Source organism: Rousettus aegyptiacus, unplaced genomic scaffold (genome assembly GCF_014176215.1).
Source record: "Rousettus aegyptiacus isolate mRouAeg1 unplaced genomic scaffold, mRouAeg1.p scaffold_m13_p_2, whole genome shotgun sequence".
Taxonomy (NCBI): domain Eukaryota; kingdom Metazoa; phylum Chordata; class Mammalia; order Chiroptera; family Pteropodidae; genus Rousettus; species Rousettus aegyptiacus.
This window is the reverse complement of record NW_023416295.1, coordinates 119,342,927-119,364,664: the sequence shown is the minus strand read 5'-3', so window position 1 is coordinate 119,364,664 and position 21,738 is coordinate 119,342,927. Positions and strand designations below refer to the sequence as shown.

At 35.5% G+C, this 21,738-nt stretch overlaps 1 protein-coding gene across 4 annotated transcripts in view; it reads left to right on the top strand.

The window, feature by feature from the left end:
- Positions 1–21,738, top strand: part of IRAK3 (interleukin 1 receptor associated kinase 3) — a 74,480-nt gene that overhangs the window by 42,856 nt on the left and 9,886 nt on the right. For 3 of the 4 annotated variants that reach the window (XM_016139923.2, XM_016139926.2, XM_016139927.2), the window contains 7 exons: positions 914–1,096; positions 5,555–5,619; positions 6,194–6,248; positions 7,456–7,607; positions 9,343–9,407; positions 14,508–14,622; positions 15,418–15,536. In XM_016139923.2, the coding sequence (XP_015995409.2) occupies positions 914–1,096; positions 5,555–5,619; positions 6,194–6,248; positions 7,456–7,607; positions 9,343–9,407; positions 14,508–14,622; positions 15,418–15,536 (754 nt within the window). The remainder of the gene's footprint in view (positions 1–913; positions 1,097–5,554; positions 5,620–6,193; positions 6,249–7,455; positions 7,608–9,342; positions 9,408–14,507; positions 14,623–15,417; positions 15,537–21,738) is intronic. The other variant, XM_016139925.2, reaches the window with a different exon arrangement.

Here is a 21,738-nt window from a genome sequence, read left to right as displayed (position 1 = left end):
GCAGAACTCCTTGGAATAGTAATTAATTATAGGGATGGGGCCAGGGAAATACAAAGTGAGCCCAGAGCAACTTGTAAGCCAGAAAATAAGGAAAGGTACTCAAAAGGATAGGGCTTGTCCAAAGAACACAGGAGCCAACCTGAATGGACAAAGCTGGAACAATTTTAGCAACAAAATAAATAACAATAGCATTGTATTTTAACTTATACAATTAAATAAATATCCGTGAGTCCATATTGATATAAATAAATAAATTAAACAAATGGGGAAGAAGGGATAGCACTTTCTTACAAAAGAATTATAGTTGATGAACATAGAAGAAGAAAGGGAAAATAGAAATTCATCATTAAGCAAATACCACAGTAATAATTACGATAAGTAAGATCCACTGATAAATGCAAATATTTGTGGGAAAAATGTGAGAAGCAGTATATATTCCCATGGTCTCAAAGTATCTTTCTCAACACAGTTATTCATTACAAAGGCTTATAAAGAGAAAGATAATTTCACAGTGGAGGACGACCTTATCCAGGGGGTCAAGATTAACATCACTAGTGATAAGATATGAACATCATGAACCTCTTGATATTACACACTGAGAAGGATACAATAGCATTTCAGTGTTCTGAGAAGCAAGGAAAGACTGAGGAACATTAGATTGGAGGAGATTAATAAGAAGTGACAACTAATTACAATACAGGGAACTGGATAGGGTCTTAGAGGAGAAAAAAGACATTGGAAAAACTGGAGAAATTAGAATAATTTCTGAAGTTCAACATTAGGAGTATATGCAAAAATTAGTTTAAAATAAAAAAAATTATAAACAAAATGAACTAAAGCACATAAGGTGCACCAAAACAAGTAATCCAATAAAGTAAACTATGTTTTGTTTTTCCTATTACAACTTCCACAGCGGAGCGACTTTCAAGCAGTTGGCTGGATGTTCGTCACATTGAAAAATATGTAGACCAAGGTAAAAGCGGAACAAGAGAATTGCTTTGGTCCTGGGCGCAGAAAAACAAGACCGTTGGTGACCTTTTACAGGTTCTCCAGGAGATGGGGCATCATCGAGCTATCCATTTAATTGCAAACCATGGTAAACACTGATTTTTATTAAACTCTTTGTATCATAAACATAACCAGAATCACAGTGTGAGTAAAATATAGATAATGCTATAATTTGTTTTATAATATGATTAGATGTTTAAAAATATTATTGGGTTTACCCCCTCTATTTTTGTGCAAATGATACCTTCAGAATAACCCTGGAATTTCTTTTAGCTGCACTGCTGTTTTTACACCATGGCCTCTAGCTCAGCCTTACCTGTTTACTTTCCATCCCACAGTGCCCTAATTTTTCCCTCTGACATCCCCCGTGTTATGCCTTATATTTAGAGTAACCTGATCAGTAAGGCTCACGAAGTTATCTCCATTTAATTGTTGTCAATAAAATAATCTCCCGATGTCACCTGTTCTGGTTATTCCACTTTAGATTTATTCACTTCAATAGGAAATGATCTCAAGTGGTCTTGAGTCTCATGGTAAAGACTCAAAGTTCTTCGGCTGGAAACTCTTTTGAATCAGCACCCTTATTCTTTGACTTTCTCATTCACACGTATTTTTAGTTCTGTATATTAGACACATGCCCTTTGATAATATACTGAGTGCACTTGGGCCTCTACCTTATGACCTAAAGAAGCTTTGCATATACAAAGAAGAAATCCTGAGAGATTTGTACCAGAAGACTCTAGCTTCAGACTGTTGATTTTCCATGGTAATGGGATATTAGACAGTTCCCAACAGGCTTGTACTGTGATGTTATCTGTATGACTTGGCTCATCTTTTTTGTTTTTTGCACATTATTTCTTCACTCAGTTTCATACAGCAGAATGCTTCACTCTGAAGCTGACTAATCAGGTAAAATGCAGTGAGGTCCCTGGGAACTGAAAATTCAATACCTTTTCATTACTTGAGGCTTTTCCAACATTGAAATCACCCATACGACTTATTGTTCACAATATAAACATATCATTTTGATAGAACACATGGATATGTTTTATACTTCAGTATTCTGGAATAGATTTTAGGGTATCTTTCACTCTCTGTTATTTATTTATGCAGCAGAGAATGATGTGGATTGTGAGTATACAAAAATTTCACATTTTTAATCGACCCCCAGTCTATTGCACATGTAAAACCGATTTTGTTTTTTTAAAATGAGAGATTAGTTAATCGATGGAAAGACAATTATTGACTACCCTACTACCAGGAGACAGGTAAATCTGAGATGAAGTGAAGGATGGTGACTGCCTGAGTACTTTGCTGAGGAAAATAGTATTATTTAATTACAATATATTGAGCGAATGCTTTGATTTATCTTAAAAACGTTAATTGTATAGCTTGTTAAAAGCAGCAATGTAATGAGTCTTTGGAAACACTAAGTGAAGCCTGCTGAACACATGTCTCCTATGATAGCTACTCATTGATTTAGGAATTGGCAATCCTAATTAAAAATTACATTGATATGTTGTATTTTCATTTTAATTCATCTTTCTTTGTTGCTATTGTGGACAGTTATCACTTACCTAAATAATTCGTTATTCATCCAAATATCCATTTACCTACCTTTTCTTAAAATTGTTCTGTTTAATGGGATAGTTTTTATTTTAGAGAAGTTTTTTACCTTTCATTTGCCAGCGTCCTAAGATCACTTTGTAGACTTAGACTTTCTTATGAGTCCTACTGAGAAAGGTCTTCTATTTCCTCCTACTCATTATTCCTGCAATGCAGGTGGCTGCCATTAGGTGGTTTTTTCACATCCATAAAACATTCCCTCAGATCTCAAGACAAAAGTTGTTCAAAAGACTAGATATTTACTTGCTATCATTATATTTCTTTTCTTTTTATTTCTAAGAAAACCTGTCACATTATTGTGAATCTTCAAAAGCATCCACATTTAAATGCTGTCATATTTCTGGCATGCATGTCCTTACATATCACATTTTGCATTTATATTTCAATGACCAACAATTGTTTTTTAGTTTTGGCATGAAATGGCTTCTTAACAGAGCCATTTTGAATCTTCCATTTTATATGACAGTGAAGTGTTGTCCTCTCTTTTTTATATACAACAAAAGGACAGTGACTTTTAGTGCCCTTACAGCCTCCAAACTTAAAATTTTATTTACACAACAACGTATTATTTAAGATATTTATTATTTCTTTTTCTTGTCCAATTTCCCTGTCTAGAATCTCTAGTGTAATTTTGAATAGAATTGGTAAGACTGGACATCTTTTCTTGTTCTCATCTAAAGGGGAAAAATATTTAGTCTTTTACAATTATGTATGATGTTATCTGTGGGCTTTTCACAGATACTCTTTATCAAATTAAGGAAATTCTCTTCTATTCTTATGGCTGTTACCATGATAGGTTATTGGATTTTATGGGTTTTGTTCTTCATTCTATTAATATGGTATATTCCACTGATTGACTTTCAGATATTAAGCCAATATTATATTTCTGGGGAGAATCCTACATGGTCATGGTATGTAATCCTTCTTATATGTTTCTGGATTGGGTCTACAAATATTTTGTAGACGATTTTCACATCTATATACATAAGGGATATTGGTTTGTGGTTTTCTCATGATGTTTTGTCTGGCATTGGTATTAGGAAAATATTGGCTGCGTAGAATGATTTTAGAGTCGATACCTCCTGTTTTGGAAGAATTTGTGTAGAATTGGTAATGAATCTTCTTTAATTGTTGGTATAATTCACCAGTGAAGCCACCCAGACGTGCGCTTTTCTTTGTGGAAAGTCTTAAAATGTTAATTCAGTCTCAAGGACATTCAGATTGTTACAAGGACATTCAGATTGTTTATTTCTTCTTGAGTTAGTTTCAGTAATTTGTGTTTGTCCAGAAATCTATTTATATCATCTAAGTGATGTAAGTTTTTTTCATACAGTTGTTCATAGTATTACCTTACAATTCTTTTTCTTTTCTTTCTTTCTTTTATTTTTTTTTTAACGCCCGTAGCACCTGGTCTTCTTAGGTGGTCTCCCATCCAAGTACTTAACCAGGTCCAACCCTGCTTAGCTTCCAAGATCCCTTACAATTCTTTTAATTTCTGTAAAGTTGGTTGTTATGTCTCCTCTTAAGTTTTTGTTTTGTTTTCAGTTTTAGTAATTTGAGTTTCCCTCTTTCTTGTTTAGTTTAACTAAAGAAAATTTTGTGATCTTTTCAAAGAACCTACTTCGGTTTCATTGATTTTCTTCTTTTTTGTTTTTCTATTCTTTGTTTCATTTATTTCCACTTTACTTTTAATTCTTTCCTTCCTTCCACTTTCTTCAGTTTAATTTACTCATCTTTTTCTAGTTCCTTAAGGTTGTAAGTTTAGGTTATTTGCGCTATTTCTTTCTTTTTTTTTTTAAGTAGGTATTTATAGCTATAAATTTTCTTTTAAGTGCTGCTTTTGTTGCATTCTGTAAGTTTTGATATGTTGTGTTTTCATTTTTATTCATCTCTAAGTATCTTTTATTTTCCCTTGTGATTTCTTCTTTGACTCATTGGTTATTTTTGAGTTTGTTGTTTAATTTCCATGTACTTGTAAATTCTCCAAACATCCTTCTTTTACTGATTCCTATTTTAATTCCATTGTGGTCTGAGAATATGCTTTGTATGATTTCAACTCTCCCAAATTTATCAAGGCTCATTTTATTGTCTAACCTATGGTCTATTCTAGAGAATGTTCAAAGTGCACTTGTGAACTACATGTATATTCTTCTGTTTTTTAGTGGAATGTTCTATAGATACCTCTTAGGTCTAATTGGTTTATAGTGTTGTTCAAGGAGATTTGTTATTAATTGATTGTGTTTTGTTCTCAGTCTTCTAAGGAAAATAATTTAAGAAACACTGAAATACGATCAAAGAAAAATTAGAAGATAAAATAAAAATTTTCTGAAGTCTGAATTAAAATGTCAGAAGTGATTGCAAAATATTGCAGGGTTTTATCTTTTGTAGGAAGCTACATAGATTACCTCAGTTCAGACAGAACTGTAGCAGATAGAAATTATAGTCTAGAATTGGGGAGGGGTGGTGGGTATTTGTGTTGGATAACATACACACACACATGCACACATGCACACACACTCATCCTCTAATACTTTATGGCACAAGATAGGATAAAAAATAAACTAACATAGGGAGCTATAATCCCATAATTGTAAAAAAAATATATGTGCAAAAACATGATAACAATGTTGCTTTTTCCTTTCAATTTTCTACTTACTACTTTAATATTTTTAACAATATCTAACACTAACTTAAGGTAGGCATTCATGTTTTAAGTGAACCAAAGTATGTTTGTATAGTATTTGATCATTAGAAAGCTATTCATACATGTAAATTTGTAACCATTCAATGGGAATGAAACTGAGCTTTAGAAATGAACATTACTATCAAGGTATTTATTTTCACAGTCTAAGAAAAAAAACAAGTTTACTAGGAACATAAAAAGTTTTTTTGTACCTAGCTCCCCTTATTTCTCTTTCAGGAGCAGCCTTGAATCCTTCAGAGCAGAGTCGTCAGGGAGATGGATTTCCAAATATGTTCTCCAAGGTAGAATGCTTGGGCATAGATAATGACCCTTATCTCTGTTACATATATAATTGAACATGGGAATGAAATTATCAGGCAGAAAAATGATGGACTTGTAGGTACTTTTTTAGAAACAGAAAAGTCTTAGCTCTCTCATTATTTTTTGTTTGAGAACTCGGAATATTAGAGATTTGAAGAGTTAAGAGCTTTCTCCTCTCAGTGATCTGTCAGAGATGAGACTTTGTATTTGCCTTAACTCAGCTTTTAATTTTCCTGTTCTAGTTGGTGTTTTGCATGTTGTTGTTAGTTTTTATTAAAGCAAATTAGCAGAGATCATTTTCATAGCAATAGAAGTCCTTTAACATTGACCGTAACTATGACATTGATACTTGAGGTTTTACATTAGGTCTGGAAGCCTTAAATATATATGGCAATGAATACTATTGAACAAAATAAAATAACTTTGCTTTTTTCTACATTTGATTTCACTATATTGAACTGTATAGTCCCAGGGAGAGCTTTAGATTTCTGTTAAGGTACTGTTCTTTCTAGACTTATTAAATGGAATTACTTTAATATGTACTTCTTCTCTTAGGAAACAGCCAATGTTACAGTGGATAATGTTCTTGTTCCTGAACATAATGAAAAAGGTAAAAAAACAAAAAACAAAAAACCACCCAACTTCTTTTTGAATTATGTTTTCCTTTAAGTGAATTAAGAGGGAGGCGTATCCAATAAACATATTAACTGTTCATTAACATGCAGATTCAGGATAAAATTTCATTGATATGGAAATATTTTCAATTTTTACTGACACAGATCTCATGGATAATATGTTATTGTTATGTTAGAAATCCACTGGTCAATTAAGAACATAATTGTGGTCTTTTCATATAGGGGGATTCCTAATTTTCTGTTGGTGAAATTTGCTATTTTTATGTGTCATAGGAAAACATTAAAATATTATGTTGGGTTTTATGTAGTATCAGAAATTTTCATAGCACTTGCAGAGATCTTTAGAGATGTTCGTAAAGCAATTATAAAGTCACTATGAAAATCTAGTTATTTTTCATGTCAACTTTCTTACTGTATTTGCAGGGAGAATAATTTAGTTCCACCTGGGAATCATTCTGATAAACTTTAATGGTCACTTAAGGCTGCCTTGCCTAATTTTCTCCACTATATCTGATGTTTCTTTGGTTCAAAAAATAATTATAAAGTTTTGGTCCTTCAAGGTTTAGCAATAAGGTCTACCTCAAACATTAACTGTGGAAAAATAGCCAAAGCTGAGCTCTGAAGGATTTAGTCAAGCTTTCCCTTTAAATTTGTATTCAATTACCTTTTAAATGTTTTCTCCCAACTCTGCCTTAGATGATTTTTTTTTTAAGCCGAAGCATCTTCATATTACTCTAAGAAAGTAGGTTAGGCATCTAGAGGATTTGGCTCATGAAAAATTTTTCCATCAATCATGCTTGGAGAATGTTGTTTAGATATATCGAGATTTTCACTAATGAGGTTTTTTTTTTTTTTCTTTTAGTGCTTTGAGGTTCGTATTTCTAATTACAAAGAAATAGAATCTTGGGAAAGTTTCCTTCAACTAAGCTCTTTGGCTGATCCCTTTGGAAAAGTGATAGAATCACAGTGCTATTGTTTAAATGACTAAAAAGCCATTTACTCTATGGGAGGGTGGCAGCCAGACCTGAGTAAATGAGCAGAGAGCACATGGTGGATTTCAGTCTGGTTCCTGGTCCTTACTTCACCGACTTCCCACTGGGTTCTGATGTATTTCTAATATGGAAGCCCTGGTTCTTTATAATGGAAAAGGTAACCTATCTTCTCCCTACTTTCTTTCCTTAGGAATGTTGCTTAAATCCTCTATCAGCTTTCAAAACATCATAGAAGGAACCAAAAACTTCCACAAGGACTTCCTAATTGGAGAAGGGGAGATTTTCAATGTGTACAGAGTGGAGATCCAAAACCAAACATATGCCATTAAATTATTTAAACAGGTATGGGAAGAATTACTATCACAGGATGCCCATTTATCTGGTCATATTTCATATTAAAATGTGTCATTTTTCATAAAAATCGAAAGAGTTGTATTTGAAAATAAAATTTCATAAATGGAAATAAGATATATGACCTCAGGTGAGTAGAGAAATGACTGAGAAATGAATGCTTGTTTTGCAGGAGTGTGGAAGCTAAATCCTTCCCTTCCCCAGATGTATTGCATGAGAAAGACTTCTCTGAAAAGACTTGTAGGACCTTTGGAACCTGGCTTAAGATGGTCATATTGTGCTTGGCTGCTCCAATTTTCATAGTTTCATATAGGCAACTTTACAGGTTAAGCCGCAGACTGGCATTCTGTGCTATTTTATAAATTGTCTTCTATCAGAGTTCAGGAACTGGGAAAGAGGAGGCTTTAAGTAAGCACAACAAGACAACGTTCAGAGTAGGGGATTAGGAGACAGCTGAGTGACTGCAGCCGGTAAAGCAGAAAGAGTATTGAGAGACCTAACTCTGGAGTCCAGAAGAGATAGGTACACCCCAAAATAGTGGCTCATGTTCTTCACAGTCAGTTGAGAGTCAGTAAACATTTTCTAAACTCCTTCTATGGGCTGGGTACTGAGCATGCAAAGATGAATAAGGCATAGTTCTGCCCACAAGAAGCTCATAGTCTTACGGAAGCAGAAACAGCCAGCTAAGGAAAAGATGAAACTGCAGCGTTGAGAAGTAGTTTAGCAGAGATTTGTCTAAAAGGTCATGGGAGCAGATAAAATATGTCCAGAGAAGGGGTGCGTTCAGCACCCAGAAGAGTGCCTGGCACACAGTAACCACTCAATAAACATTTCTGCAATAAACAAATGGAAAAGTGGATAAAAGGAAATGACCTTTTAGCTGGATTTTGAAGGATGAGTAGAATTTTGGCAGGCAGTGAGGGAGGAGAAGTATTTTTTGAAGGGAATGAATAGCAGGCGCAAAGGCCTAGAGGTGCAGGCATGAGAGCATACATCTTACTCATGCAAGTGATAGAACCTTACAGCTGATGGAACCTAGGAGCGCACTTAATTTAACACTTTCATTGTAGAAGTTAGAAACCCAGGTTTCAGAGATATGCGGTGACATAAGGTGCATGAAGCCATTGAAAACTGACAGGTACAGAGTAGGTGCTGTGGACAATATTATTGAATTCATCAATTTATTCAATAAATATTTATGTCAGGCACTGCGCTAGCTTCTGAATAGTCTTTGAAGTAAGAAGTTATAGTTTTCACTTGCTTAGTAAGCGCATCTTTTCAAAATTAACACAAAGGTAAACTTGAACCAATATCAAATGACCTAGTCACAAATGCCAAATTAGTGAAATCACCTCCAACCAGAATATGGCTATCACAAGCTGGATTTATGAAATCAAATGGGGAATTTCTAACTGTCATGGAATTGTCTTTGAATACGTATATTTTTTAATTTGGTGCAAAACATGGTGAGTTTGAATATCGAATATGGCAACATGATACATTGCATGAAAAACTTTTAATTCAAGAACAGCAGTTGTGTTTTGCATTTAATGGATTTTTGAGAACCCGATTAAATCTAAGGATCCTCTCCCCAGAAAAATGTTCATTTGCATTTACATCCAAAAAGTTTATCTAATTTGAGGGAGACTATAGGCCCTGGGTTAAGAATCCCAGAAACAGAAATCCTTTCCTTAATTATTTTCTTGTTTTTCTGTATGATATTTAGGAGAAAAAATTGCAATGTAAGAAACAATGGAAGAGATTTTTATCTGAGCTTGAAGTCTTACTACTGTGAGTATATTTTGTCTGGAATTTCTCCATCTGTGCCTGGTTTTTTTCTTTTTCATTTTGATTCTACAGCATAGAGTTTAGCATGGGTTGGCATTTAATAAATGTGGGTTGGATATTAGAACATTGGGTAAATTTTTGACATCTGCTATAGTATATTTCTTAGAATACATTTAAAAATAGGACATTTACATTATATATATATTTTAACAAGAAACTGTCACAGGGAAGTGGGTTAAATCATGTGTGACTAACATGGCTGAGTATAAAATAATTCGTAGAACACTAGAATTACTTATTTTTTACGATTTCCCCCTTCCTTAGAGACATTTCAGTCAAGAAATTGTTTCATTAGTATAACCACTTTCAGGAAGAGAATCTAGACAAAGAAATCAAGTGCTTTTGATGTATATGTTATTTTCTGGAAATTTGTTCATGAGCCAGAGAATCCTTGGAGACAAACTAAAATGACTTTTTCATATATATTCATATCTGTAGCTGTACAGTCTGCTCCAACCCTATAGAGTTCACCCATCACCCTTTACAAATATTTTCAGATATTTTCTAAACCATTATGTGACTGAGGAGAGGGGTATAAATTTTTTTTCTTTTACACCCAGGACCAGAAATCAAAATGTTGGAGGCTAATCATAATAACTTAATATATGTCATTTAGTCAATGAAAACCTAAAACCAAAGTTGCAATAAGAAGGTTTTTATATTTAAGCTTTATTTATTTGCTTATGAATAAGTAATAAATTCAAACGTTTCATAATTTCGAAAGTACAGAAGGGCAAACCAAGAAAATATTTTCTTCCACTATTATTATCCAATCACCCAGATAGTTTTCTCAAAGGCAACCAAGTTATTTGTATCTGTATCTCGTATATATTTACGGAGGTATTTTATGTGTAAGCAAATATGTATTTTGTTTTCTTATTTTCTTCTCATACAAGAGGTAGCATAGTTTGTTCACTTTGTTTATTTTAGTATTCCATTGTGTGCTGTACTATAATTTAATTAAACATTCTATTGATGGGTTTTTGGATTAATTTATAATCTTTTATTTTAAAAAATTAATCCTGCAAGACATGGTTCCATAGTGTAGCGGTTAAGACATCTGCTTTACACGCAGAAGGTCTTGGGTTTACACCCTAGTGGAGCCACAGTCCCTGATCTATGGCCATGCCATCCTGAACAAGCCCAATGTCTGATCTCGGAAGCTAAGCAGAGTCAGGCCTGGTTAGTACTTGGATGGGAGACCACCCAGGAAGACCAGGTGCTATAGGCATAAATAATAATAAATAAAAAATAATAATGCTGCAAAAGAAATTCTTGTACATACATTATTTCATACCTGTTTGATTATATCTAAGATAAATTTATATAAATACAATTATAGGGCCAAATGGTTATATGTATTGCATATTACCAAGTTGTCCTACAACAGGTTATACCAATTTATAGTCATATGTGAGATTGTCTATTTCCCCACAGTCTTGCCATAATAGCATTTATTTCTAACTTTTAATTTTTGCCAATCTTCTAGGTGAAAATGGTTTCTCAGTGTAGTTAAATTTCTTTTTCTATTGATAGTGAATCTTTCCACATATTAAGAGATATATTTCCCTTTCTATGATCTATCTGATAATATCCTTTGCTCATTTCTAAATTAGGTTGTTGGGTATTCTTCTTAGTGGCTTATAAGAGTATTTTATAGATTAGAAAAATTAACCCATTTTTATGTTGTGAGATACAAATAATTTTTACCAAACCGTCATTTGTCTTTGCTTATTCTAATTTTATGATGTGGAAATGGTTTTTTTGTAGATTTGAATTCATTCTATATTTTCTGGGTTCTGTGTTTTATATCGTAATGTAAAAGACCTTCCCCACTCAAAGATTATAAAATAATACTGCCACTTTTTTCAAAGTACTTTTATGATGTCATTTTTTTACATTTATATATCTGATCCACTTAGATTTATTCTGGTGAGATATTTATATATTAGAGAGAATTAACAACTCAATGATGTTGAATATTCCTCTTACATGTATTAACTTTCCAATTCTGTGAGATAATCATAGGTTTACTTATGTGGTAATCAGCCATCTTGTGAAGTAAGTGCTGCTGTACTCATTTCACAGATGAGGACACTGAAGTAGATCCTAACTTTTTTTTTTTATAAGATTCAATTTATTACCTAAATCATCTTTGGTCTCCTTCTCCTCAGACATTTATTAATGAATAAGTCAAATGAAGCCTTCTCCTTTTTGAATGTAGTAGCTGAGGTGTTTGAAGTGGGATTAAGAGAAGTACGTAAGTAGATAGGCAATTTTAGTAGATTACGTGATAATATGAGGCAGTACAGCACTGTTCTCTCTAGCTCTCACTTCTATTCTAAGTTACTGCCCATTTTTTCTGTTCCTCTTTATGGTAAAATTCCTCAAAGGGCTAATTATACTCCAGTTCCTCCAGTCTCCCTGAACCTACTCCAGTGAGGCTTTCACACCTACTGCTTCATTGAAATGCCTCTCGTCCAAGGTGACCATGACTGAATCCAATGGTTAGTTCTCAGTCTTCATCTTATTTGATATAGTTGATCACTCCTTTCTCCTTGAAGCACTTTCTTCTCTTCTTACAGTTTCATCTTCACCTTTCTGATCTCTTATATCACCCCTGGGATTAGTCCATGAATCTCTTTTGTTTATCTGCCGTACCCACTATCTTGCCAAATTCATCTATATGATAATAACTCTCAAATTTCTGGCCTAGGTCTCTCTCTTGCACATCAGTACCATCTATCTACTTGTGTATTGGATGGTAACTTGGAGAGGGGCAGCAGAGTAGGCTTCTTAGAAAAAGTAACATTTAAGCTAACACCTGAGGGAAAGGTTTTTTTAGTTTAATTTTAAGGGAACTGTGTAATCCTTGTGCCTTAAATAGAATTGTAAACTCCTTAGAATATGGTTTCTGATTCCTTTTTTTCCTTCTTCCTCAAGGAAGGTGAAAAGAGGTAATAATTTCTGAGGATTTGGCACTTGGCTAAATGTTTAACTTTTAATTTAATTTTAATAAGAATCTCAGGAAGCAGGTGTTTTACCTACTTCCACATATTGGTTGGCTTAAAGAACAGAAATTTATTTTTTCACAGTTCTAGAGACTGGGAAGTCCAAGATCAAGGCAGATTTGATTCCTGATGAGGGGTTTCTTCCTGGCTTGCAGATAACCACCTCTATGTTGTATCCTCATATGGTGGAGAAAGAGGTGTTTCTTCTTGTAAGGGCACTAATCCCATCCTGAGCGGCCCCACCCTCATTACCTCATCTAACACCCATTATCTCCCAAAGTCCTCATCTTCAGACATTGTCACATAGGAGTTAGGACTTCAACATGTGAATTTTTGGGAGACACAATTCAGATCATAGAGATTAAATAACTTGCCCAAGTTTACACAGCTGATAAAACGAAGACCAGAGATTCAAACCCAGGTTTTTCTTTTGTTCAGGTCCGTCTTTTCTACCACATCATGGTACCTTGCATGTTTTATAAGTAGTAGGCACTCAGAAATACTGTCGAATTGATTTTAAAGGGTATCAGACTGCTGATCTTCAGATCTATATAATCATTTAAAATTTTTTAGTGAAAGGATGGGTGAAATGGATCCATAGAATTAAAATCCACAATCATTCCCTATGGCATCTCCATGTTCCATACCTCAATAACTTCTAAAGTGTCCATTTTTCCTGCTTGTTCAGTAATATTTAAAAATAAGCAGATGGTCATTTATGCTCTGCGAGCAAGAGAGCAGAGCCATGGCTGTGTCTAAATGAGGTCTTCTATCTACTGCTTTACGAAAGATGTCTATTTCATTAAATTATTTTAAATTGCAGGAGAATCAACCAGCTAGTGGCATAGATCAGCTGTTTAAGCAACCAGATACATGAGCTGAGTTCCTTTTCAGCCCATTGCTTTTCATTTTATAGACCTGATCTAAAACAGGTGCAGGTACAGGGATATTTTGTCACAGAAGTTTCTGATATATTTAAAAATAAAAGCCTCTCTCTGTGTTTGTGTATATGTTTGTATATATACACAAACACCTTTCCTTGAGGAAAGAGAAATAGAAGGACTCAGAAGGGATATATATATATATATATATATATATATATATATATATATATCATAGCAAGATTTTGCTATTGAAAAAAATGAACCATTTTTTCTTTATAAATAGAACCATTTTAAAAATAGCTTTATTTATTTTAATATCCCCAAGCATGCGTATTGCATACTAGGGGTTCAATAAATACTTGTTGAATTAAACCGAGTTCACAGTAGGTGAATTTCACATATTTTATATTCCATAGTTTTAACCTGGGTTTCATCGGTTTTCACAGTGATGACACATGCCCTCAAGAAATAGAGTTTTTAAGGAAAGGAGTCTGAAAAATGTAAATTAAAATGACATAAAATTCTGTGACTTAAAGAAGTGATATATTTTTCTTCATCAAACATTACTAGTCACATAGATTTAGATAACAATACAAACTCTGTGAAGACATGGGATATCTCTTTTAGCTGTGTGACCGATGCCTAGTACAGGACCTGACATAGCCGCCCTCGATAAATGGATAATGTAAAGAAATCTTCTGTACACTTCTATTTTGGTATCTTTACTTACCTATGTCTACCTGAAGCAGTGGAATGGATAATTTCAGTTATATTATCTTTATTTATTTAATAAGTTATATTGGTTTCATGTTAATAAAAATAAATTAATATCAAATATTGTTGTCTATTTCTTGTGAAGTTCCCAACACCCCAAATCTTAAGAACTCTCCGTTTCTTAAACTTTCTGTCTTATATTTGGATATTTTATTTATATTTGCATGATCACAGTCAATCAGTGTGGCCAGTATTTTTTAGAATGCTTTAGACCAATTTGAAAGCTAATCTGTGACATATGTCCAATGAAATTATATCTTCCTTGGCCAAACTTATATTCTGCTTCAGACCTATTCCCCATCCCCAAACCAGAGTGTTGTTCATTTCTTATTTGAATAAATAATTTGATGGATTTAAAAATCTTTTGTTTCAAGATTTCATCATCCAAACATACTGGAATTGGCTACATATTTTACAGAGAGCGAGAAGTTCTGCCTGGTTTATCCATATATGAGAAACGGATCACTTTTTAACAGATTGCAGTGCATAGTAAGTCATGTCCATTACTCTGGGGAACCCCTGGGGAGCTGCTGAAACCATCAGTGAGAGCCAAGAGGCCAATGTGTGTTCACATAGGGGACGGCCAACAATAGGTTTCCCAAGGAAGTAGAGGACTTCTCCATGAATTAATTTCTGACTCTTAGAAGGTTGCATAAATACCTTAGTTATTGGGTGTTGTGCAACATGGTGGCCAGAAGATTTGCTGGATCCTTATTCATTACTGATTCTTATCTGAAATGAAATACATTAACTGCTGTTATTTTCAAGATATTTTTCATTCATATAACTTCGCACATGGTACCATTCAGTACAAAGTATAGACATAAAATTAATTAGGTCTCCTTAAAAATAAGAGATTTCTTTTTAAGGAAAATGTCATGATTTCTCACAAAATCTTTTTGAATTGATTCACATAGGTTAATTTCTAGTTAAGATGAGAATAAAACCTGATTATTTTCAATTACTCACACTATTGTGCCACAAATAATTTAAAATTTTTATTTAATGAACTTTTAAACATAAATACCTTCTTAGTCATATTTTGATTAAACTAATATTAAAATTATTGGGTATTTTCATTGGCTGCAAAAGCCTAGAATTGTCATTGAGAGGAGAGGAAGACCTATCTTGGATTAAAAGTAGTTACGGTAAACCCACCACACACACACACCACCACCACCACCACCACCATCAGCTTCTGTTCTGGCATACTTATATGTAGTTAATACATACATTATTTTTACTTGTAAAGTACAACTAAAACAACTACTATTGTTTTTTTAGGGGAACACGGCCCCACTTTCATGGCACATTCGAATCAGCATATTAATAGGAACAGCCAAAGCCATTCAGTACTTGCACAACACTGACCCGTGCTCAGTCATCTGTGGCAGTATATCAAGGTAAATTATCCCAGAGCTTTAGGTTACATCTGAAAGTTCCTTTCATCATTACAGGTGAGTCAGACCTCACACTCTTTTCTGTTTATGGTTTCCCTGGCATGTATGTGTGTGTGTGTGTGTGTGTGTGTGTGTGTGTGTGTGTTAAAAACACTCAATCTAAGTATTTAAAATTTTACCTTTTTATTAATGAGAACATATCTGCAAAATTTAAAAAGCACATTTCTGCTGTCCAAGAGAGAGTTTGTATTATCTCTGGGAATTATTCATGAATAATGTATATGAGACAGTTTTGCATACCTTATTAATTATACCTAATAGCAAACTGTGAACTGAACCTTTATTAATCTCACTTTTTTTTTAAATTGAGGTTAAAAGAAAAGTTAAGTGACTTACTTAAATGGAGATTCTTGGCAACATAACAGTAGTAAATGGCAATTAAAATTCTTTGTCCCGAGTCTCCAGTGTCTTGCTGATTCCACCGAGCCTGCTGCCTCGTAGCTGTGTGTATACATCTGTGACATGCTGAGCAGCAACTCCTGTGTTCATTTCTAATATATGAGAAAATTAGAAACAACATCTTTCATCTTTATTCTTCTTCAGTAGACATAAGAATCATTCAGAGAGTAGATAGGCTGTAGCAAACACCCCTGGTGAAGTTTTCCTCTGTGCCCTTTATCTTGAACTCATCTAAAAGTAGGTAAATAACGCCTTTGCTGAATAGCAGGGAAGACTGAATTTAAAAGGCTGCTGCCTCCTCTGAACCATCTCCTGGTATCTTTGATAAAAGCTCTTAGTGTGCTTTTGAGTTGACAGAAGAGGGACTGACTGTTTCTTTGTTTTTCTGGTGAAATGAACTCCGTATGAAAAGACTAGATTTTTATTTTAGTCCTAGAGGAATCTGGGGAACCAGCCATAGATGTCTGCTCCTGTTACGATATGGCAATTCATCAACTGCTAGTGATCCTGTAAATCGGCATAAAATGGATGCACCCTTACAGCATCTCATACATAGATGGAAAGTGGAGGTCTCAGAGCTCAGTGGAGTCAACCTTTGAGGTTGGTTCCAAAGGGCTCCAACCTGAAACAGACTCTTGCACCCAACTCACAACCAGCTCAGCACAGTAGGTGCTCAAATATATGTTTTTCACTCAGTAAATAAATCAATCAATAAATAATCATCTGGAATTTTGCTGTACATATTCTTCCTTTGGTTTAAACTTAAAGTGAACATGAGCTTATTTTCAATCTGAAGCAGTAATACACTAATTGTATTAATTTTCCTTTTGTGTGACTAAGTTCATCAAATCTTCTCCTAAAAGCAGAGATTGATAGGAAAGAAGGGTGATATGCAAGAGGATGTCAAGGTCCTTGTACTTGGTGGGAGAGGGGACAGGGAAGGCCACTAACTGGGGCAAACGGAACATCAGGGTGGAGGAATACACATCCAGGTTCTTCCAAAGTCACAAGGTTTTCCACAGCTAACACTAGGTGAGGAGATTTGGATGTGCCCCATCTAGCACCTCTCTTTTGGTTTTAGGCTAGAGCACAGGCTGTGGACCCTGACTTCTGCTTTGCCACTAATAATTAGTATATTCTGGCAGCTTTCCAGGAAATAGGCTTAGAGTCAGAGGTGTTTAAGGGACTGCTTTTAGGAAAAACAAATTTTGGGAGGGAGGGAAAGAGGAAGGCAGAATTTGTTATTTGAAGAAACTGAGCTGGAATATTGACATCAAGGTCTCGGCCAGTGCTATGGGGAACCACTGAAGCTGGAGTGGCCCTTCAAAAATATCCCAAAGTGAGGCCAGGTGCTCAGATTTTTGTACCCCTGTGTCTGACCAGCCCTAAGTGGAGCTGTAACTTAGCTAAGGCAGCTCCCTCCTTCTGAGCGCAGATCCCAGGTTGGGGCTTAATTGTGAGCCACCAGCGGCCATTTCCAGATTGGAGAAGGGCCTGGGCCACACCACTTACAGCCACCACAGTTATGGAGGAAGATTTGACTGGATGGCACTCTGAAAAATGTGACCAAATGATTCTTCGTTTTCATGTACTTTCTTTCCCACCTCTTCCCATCCTTTCCTCTTAGGTGAGTAGAAGCTGACTTTCCACTTAAAATGTGATTTGGAGCAAATTGCTTGACTTATCTAAGTTTCGGTTTATCCATCTGCAAAATGTTAATAAAAGAATAATAGCTTCTACCCTTTTGGTTAGGTGACATAAATTATACATAGTGCTTAGCAAAGAGTACACACTCCTCAAATAGTATAACTGGTCAAGAAGTGGTAGGAATTAGCAGTGGTGGAGGCTAAGAGATGTGATGAACAATCAATCTTTTTCCTTCTCACACTTTTACCTACTGTCTTAATTTGTTCAGGATGCTATAACCAAAATACTATAAAGTGGGTGGCTTATAAACAACACACATTCATTTCTCACAGTTCTGAAGACTGAGAAGTCCAAGACCTATCCTTTGTCTGTAAGGGCCCACTGTCTAGTTCATAGATAGCCATCTTTTCTCTATGTCCTCACATGGCTGAAAGGGCAAGGGATCTCTTTAGGGCCTCTTTATAAGGCACTAATCCCATTCATGCGGGCTCTACCCTCCTAACTTAATTACCTCCCAAAGGCCCACCTTCTAATACCATCACTTTGGGGTTTAGGATTTCAACATAAGGATTTTGGAGAGACATAAACATTCAGTCCATAGCACTTAATCTTCATCATCAATTTATTGTGTTTGAAAAGTAGACCCACAAACCAACCTCTGTTTTAAGAAAAAATCACTTCTGTGTATGTTAATTGAAAAAAATTTTAAATTGTGTTCATGTTAGTTCACAAATATTTATGGAACATCTGTTGTGTGCAGAGCATTGTATTAGACCACAGGGAAAGACGATGATCAATCTTGTCCTTGAAGGTTCAACCTGGTGATCAGAGAAATAGCACAAACACAGAAAATATATAGTGCAACAGTAACTATGCCCAATGCGTGGTTGGTCTGAGAAGACTTTTCTTCTAATTAGGTAGTTCCAAGCCATGTCTTTGAGGAGCTGGGTCACGGTAGAAGGTAGAAAGAAGGGGAGAAAATGTGCTGGTAGAGGCAATAACTTGTTCAAGGGAACAGAGTAAAGAATTGCTAAGTATATAATGAAAGCAAGACAAATGGACTAATTGGAGAGGAAAAGACAAGGCTGGAATAAGGAAAGATAGGACTGGAGAGGAGTAAGGAATGTGGTGGGTAGAGGCTTTGATGCAACTTGAATACTAACAAGGCTGAGAATCTATCTAGTTTTGATAAGTGAGGTTCGGGAGACTCAGGCTTCTCTGGGATATAAGTGGGAACAGAAAGTTTCTGTGGTCTCTTAGGTGATCTCACAATTTAAAAATAGGCCATTTCTTCCAGGCCAGTATCCCAGGTACTTGTCTGAATGCGCCGAACTCTAAAATCATCTAAATAAGATTTCTAGGTGAGTGTCCACTGGGTAATATAGATAGACTACAGAAAGAGATCTGATCAGAGATAGAAATAATTTCATGAAAGAGGCAGAATTTAAACTGGGATTGCAGCTAGCAACATATTTTATTTTTTTAGTTGGTAAAGAGGGGAGTGAGTGTCTTTCTGGGTTTTCCAAAGGGTTCAAGGACTCAACATAACCATCTATAGACTACCCCCACCCAGGCATGTGTCAGAGTGTAGAGTTCCATCCAGGCTGTGGGCATTTATTTGCTAATTGTGCTTTCACAAGCGCACATCAATGTGTTCCTCCATTCCAGAGCAAATCAGCCTCTTCCGCAGCCACTGAACTCTTGGCCTTTCTATGGAACCTGCCAGCAAAGCTGTTAATCAGCACCAACTGTAATGGTAGAATCCCCCCTTTCCTTTGGTGATGGGCACAACTGTTCTCTGGAAAATGTAATGAGACCAACTCATCTCATTCAAGGCGCTGAACATTTGTCAGATGGTTATGATATTCGGTCCCTAGCAGTCTTGGCCGGACATGAATTGGCCGACCTAGATTACCCTCCTGAATCTCTTTTAAAGAATCTGCTTTGCTTTAAACTTGGGCCTCCCCGATTCTTGGTTCCTCTATGTTCAGCCTTGTACTTTTAGGATGATCTAAAATCCCCAGACTTCTGCTTTTGTCATATTAACTTCTAATTCTTTATAAGAAAGGCAGCTTCTAGGAGATATGTTATTTAATTGCACAGTCCTGATATTTGGCTAAAAAAAAAAAAAAAGGACATTTCAATATGTGCTAAATGGTGACCTTTTGGCTCTATTTTTGTTGGTGTGAGAAATGGAAGATATTGTTACCTTTATTTTCTTTTCTGTGTCTAGGCTCCCGACTGATGAATCACAGAAGAGATTATCGTACATCAGTTGGCATTATTAAATAACGTTTTTAATAGTATGTAATAACATGGAAAGAGTAATAAAACGAGATTAAATAAAAAAGTCAAATCAAAGTAGAGTACACAATTATAACTTTGTAGTACTACAAATTTATGAATTAAAGAAATAGATTAAAAGAAAGAAATACCAAATATAAATAAGACAGAGAGACATAGCTTTTTATTTAATGGCTTAGTTTTTCTACATTACGTTTTTAAATTTTTTATTTAAGGATTATGCTCTATTCTCATAAAATAAAATTTATTAGAAAAAAAATAAGTTGCTATCGGACCTTTCTATATCATCCTGAGTAATCAGAAGGAGTTCCGAGGGGAAGTCTCTAGTTACTACATGATATCTGAAAATTTTATTTCATTCATTATCTGTAATTAATTCCATATACAATGAAGCTTGATAATCTTACACATTTGTGCTTTTAAAGAATAGTCCAAGAAATGAAGAGAGCAAGGTCACTATTCAGCAGCCTGGAGCCCAAGGTGTGAGCAACACCTTTGTCTAAGCAAAACGAAATGGTGTTCACCCTTGTCACTGGCAAGGACATGGAAAGAGCACAGGAAATCCAGGTTTGGGACTGAGTCTTGCCTCACACTCTCAGGCCACAATTTTTTTCTCACTTGTACATTCAGAGCCAACTGAGATGATCTCAAGTTGGACTTTTTCTTGCTTTCAAATTCTGTGACATTGTACCTGCCTATTTTTGTACTGCATTCTATACCCACACATCTAGCAATTGGGACAGGAGAAGGATGTGACCCTACATTTTAAAAAATCCTGGCCGAGCTTTACACTAATCAGCTTTGGGAAGTATCTCCAGAGACCTGCTTGCCCTAGAGCAGGTTAGGCAAAGTCCCGAATTACCCATTTCCCAGAAACACCTTCTGCCTAGTCTTTTCTCTGTCCTCCTTTTTCTACAACCACCCATTGCTGTCTCGGCCTCTTGTCACTGATTAAGAGTATGGCCTCTGGGCTTAGGAAGATCTCAATGCAAATCCTTGCTCTACTGTTTTAAGTAGCAAGTTACTTAAATTCCCTGAGGCTCAGTCTCCTTATCTGGAACTGAGCAGACTACTATTGCACCTCCTCCCAGGGTTGTAGGGATAAAGTGAGATAATTTGTATAAAGCACCAGACAGGGCTTGACTATAAACCGTAATTCCTCCCACCTACTAAGAGACTACCTCTACCACCTCCCAAGCGTCTCATCTAACCTGTCTGGGATGCTTGCACAACACATTGTTGGAGCACCATTTGGCACCATTCAGATCACATGTTTGCCATATGCAAAGTGGTCTAAGGCTGCTTATGGTTTTAGATTCTCTTAATTAATGGATTATATCGATGCATGTTTGCTTACCATCTTCTACAGACTCCACGTTATGAATACGTAAACAACATAAGCCGGTCTCTGAGTAAGAGTCCAATGGTACAGTGCAGGCTGTGTAGTAGGAGCTTGGAGAAAGGAGGGCCATTGGAATTCAGAGTGGCTGAGTGACAATGTCATGGAGGAAGCGAATCTTGGGCTGCATGGAGAATGTGAATGAAAATAAGGGAGGGGGCACTACTTTGCAGGTGAGGGGAACAGTGTAAAGAAAGCCTCCATGGAAGGGAAGTGGGGGTGGGGGGGAAAGTTGGGTAAAGGGAGTCAAATGTATGGTGACGAATGGAAACTATAGACTTTTGGTGGCGAGCACACTGTAGTGCATACAGATATTGAAATAATGAACACCTGGAATTCTTATAATGGCATTAACCAATATTACCTCAATAAAAAATAAATAATTCTAAAAAGAAA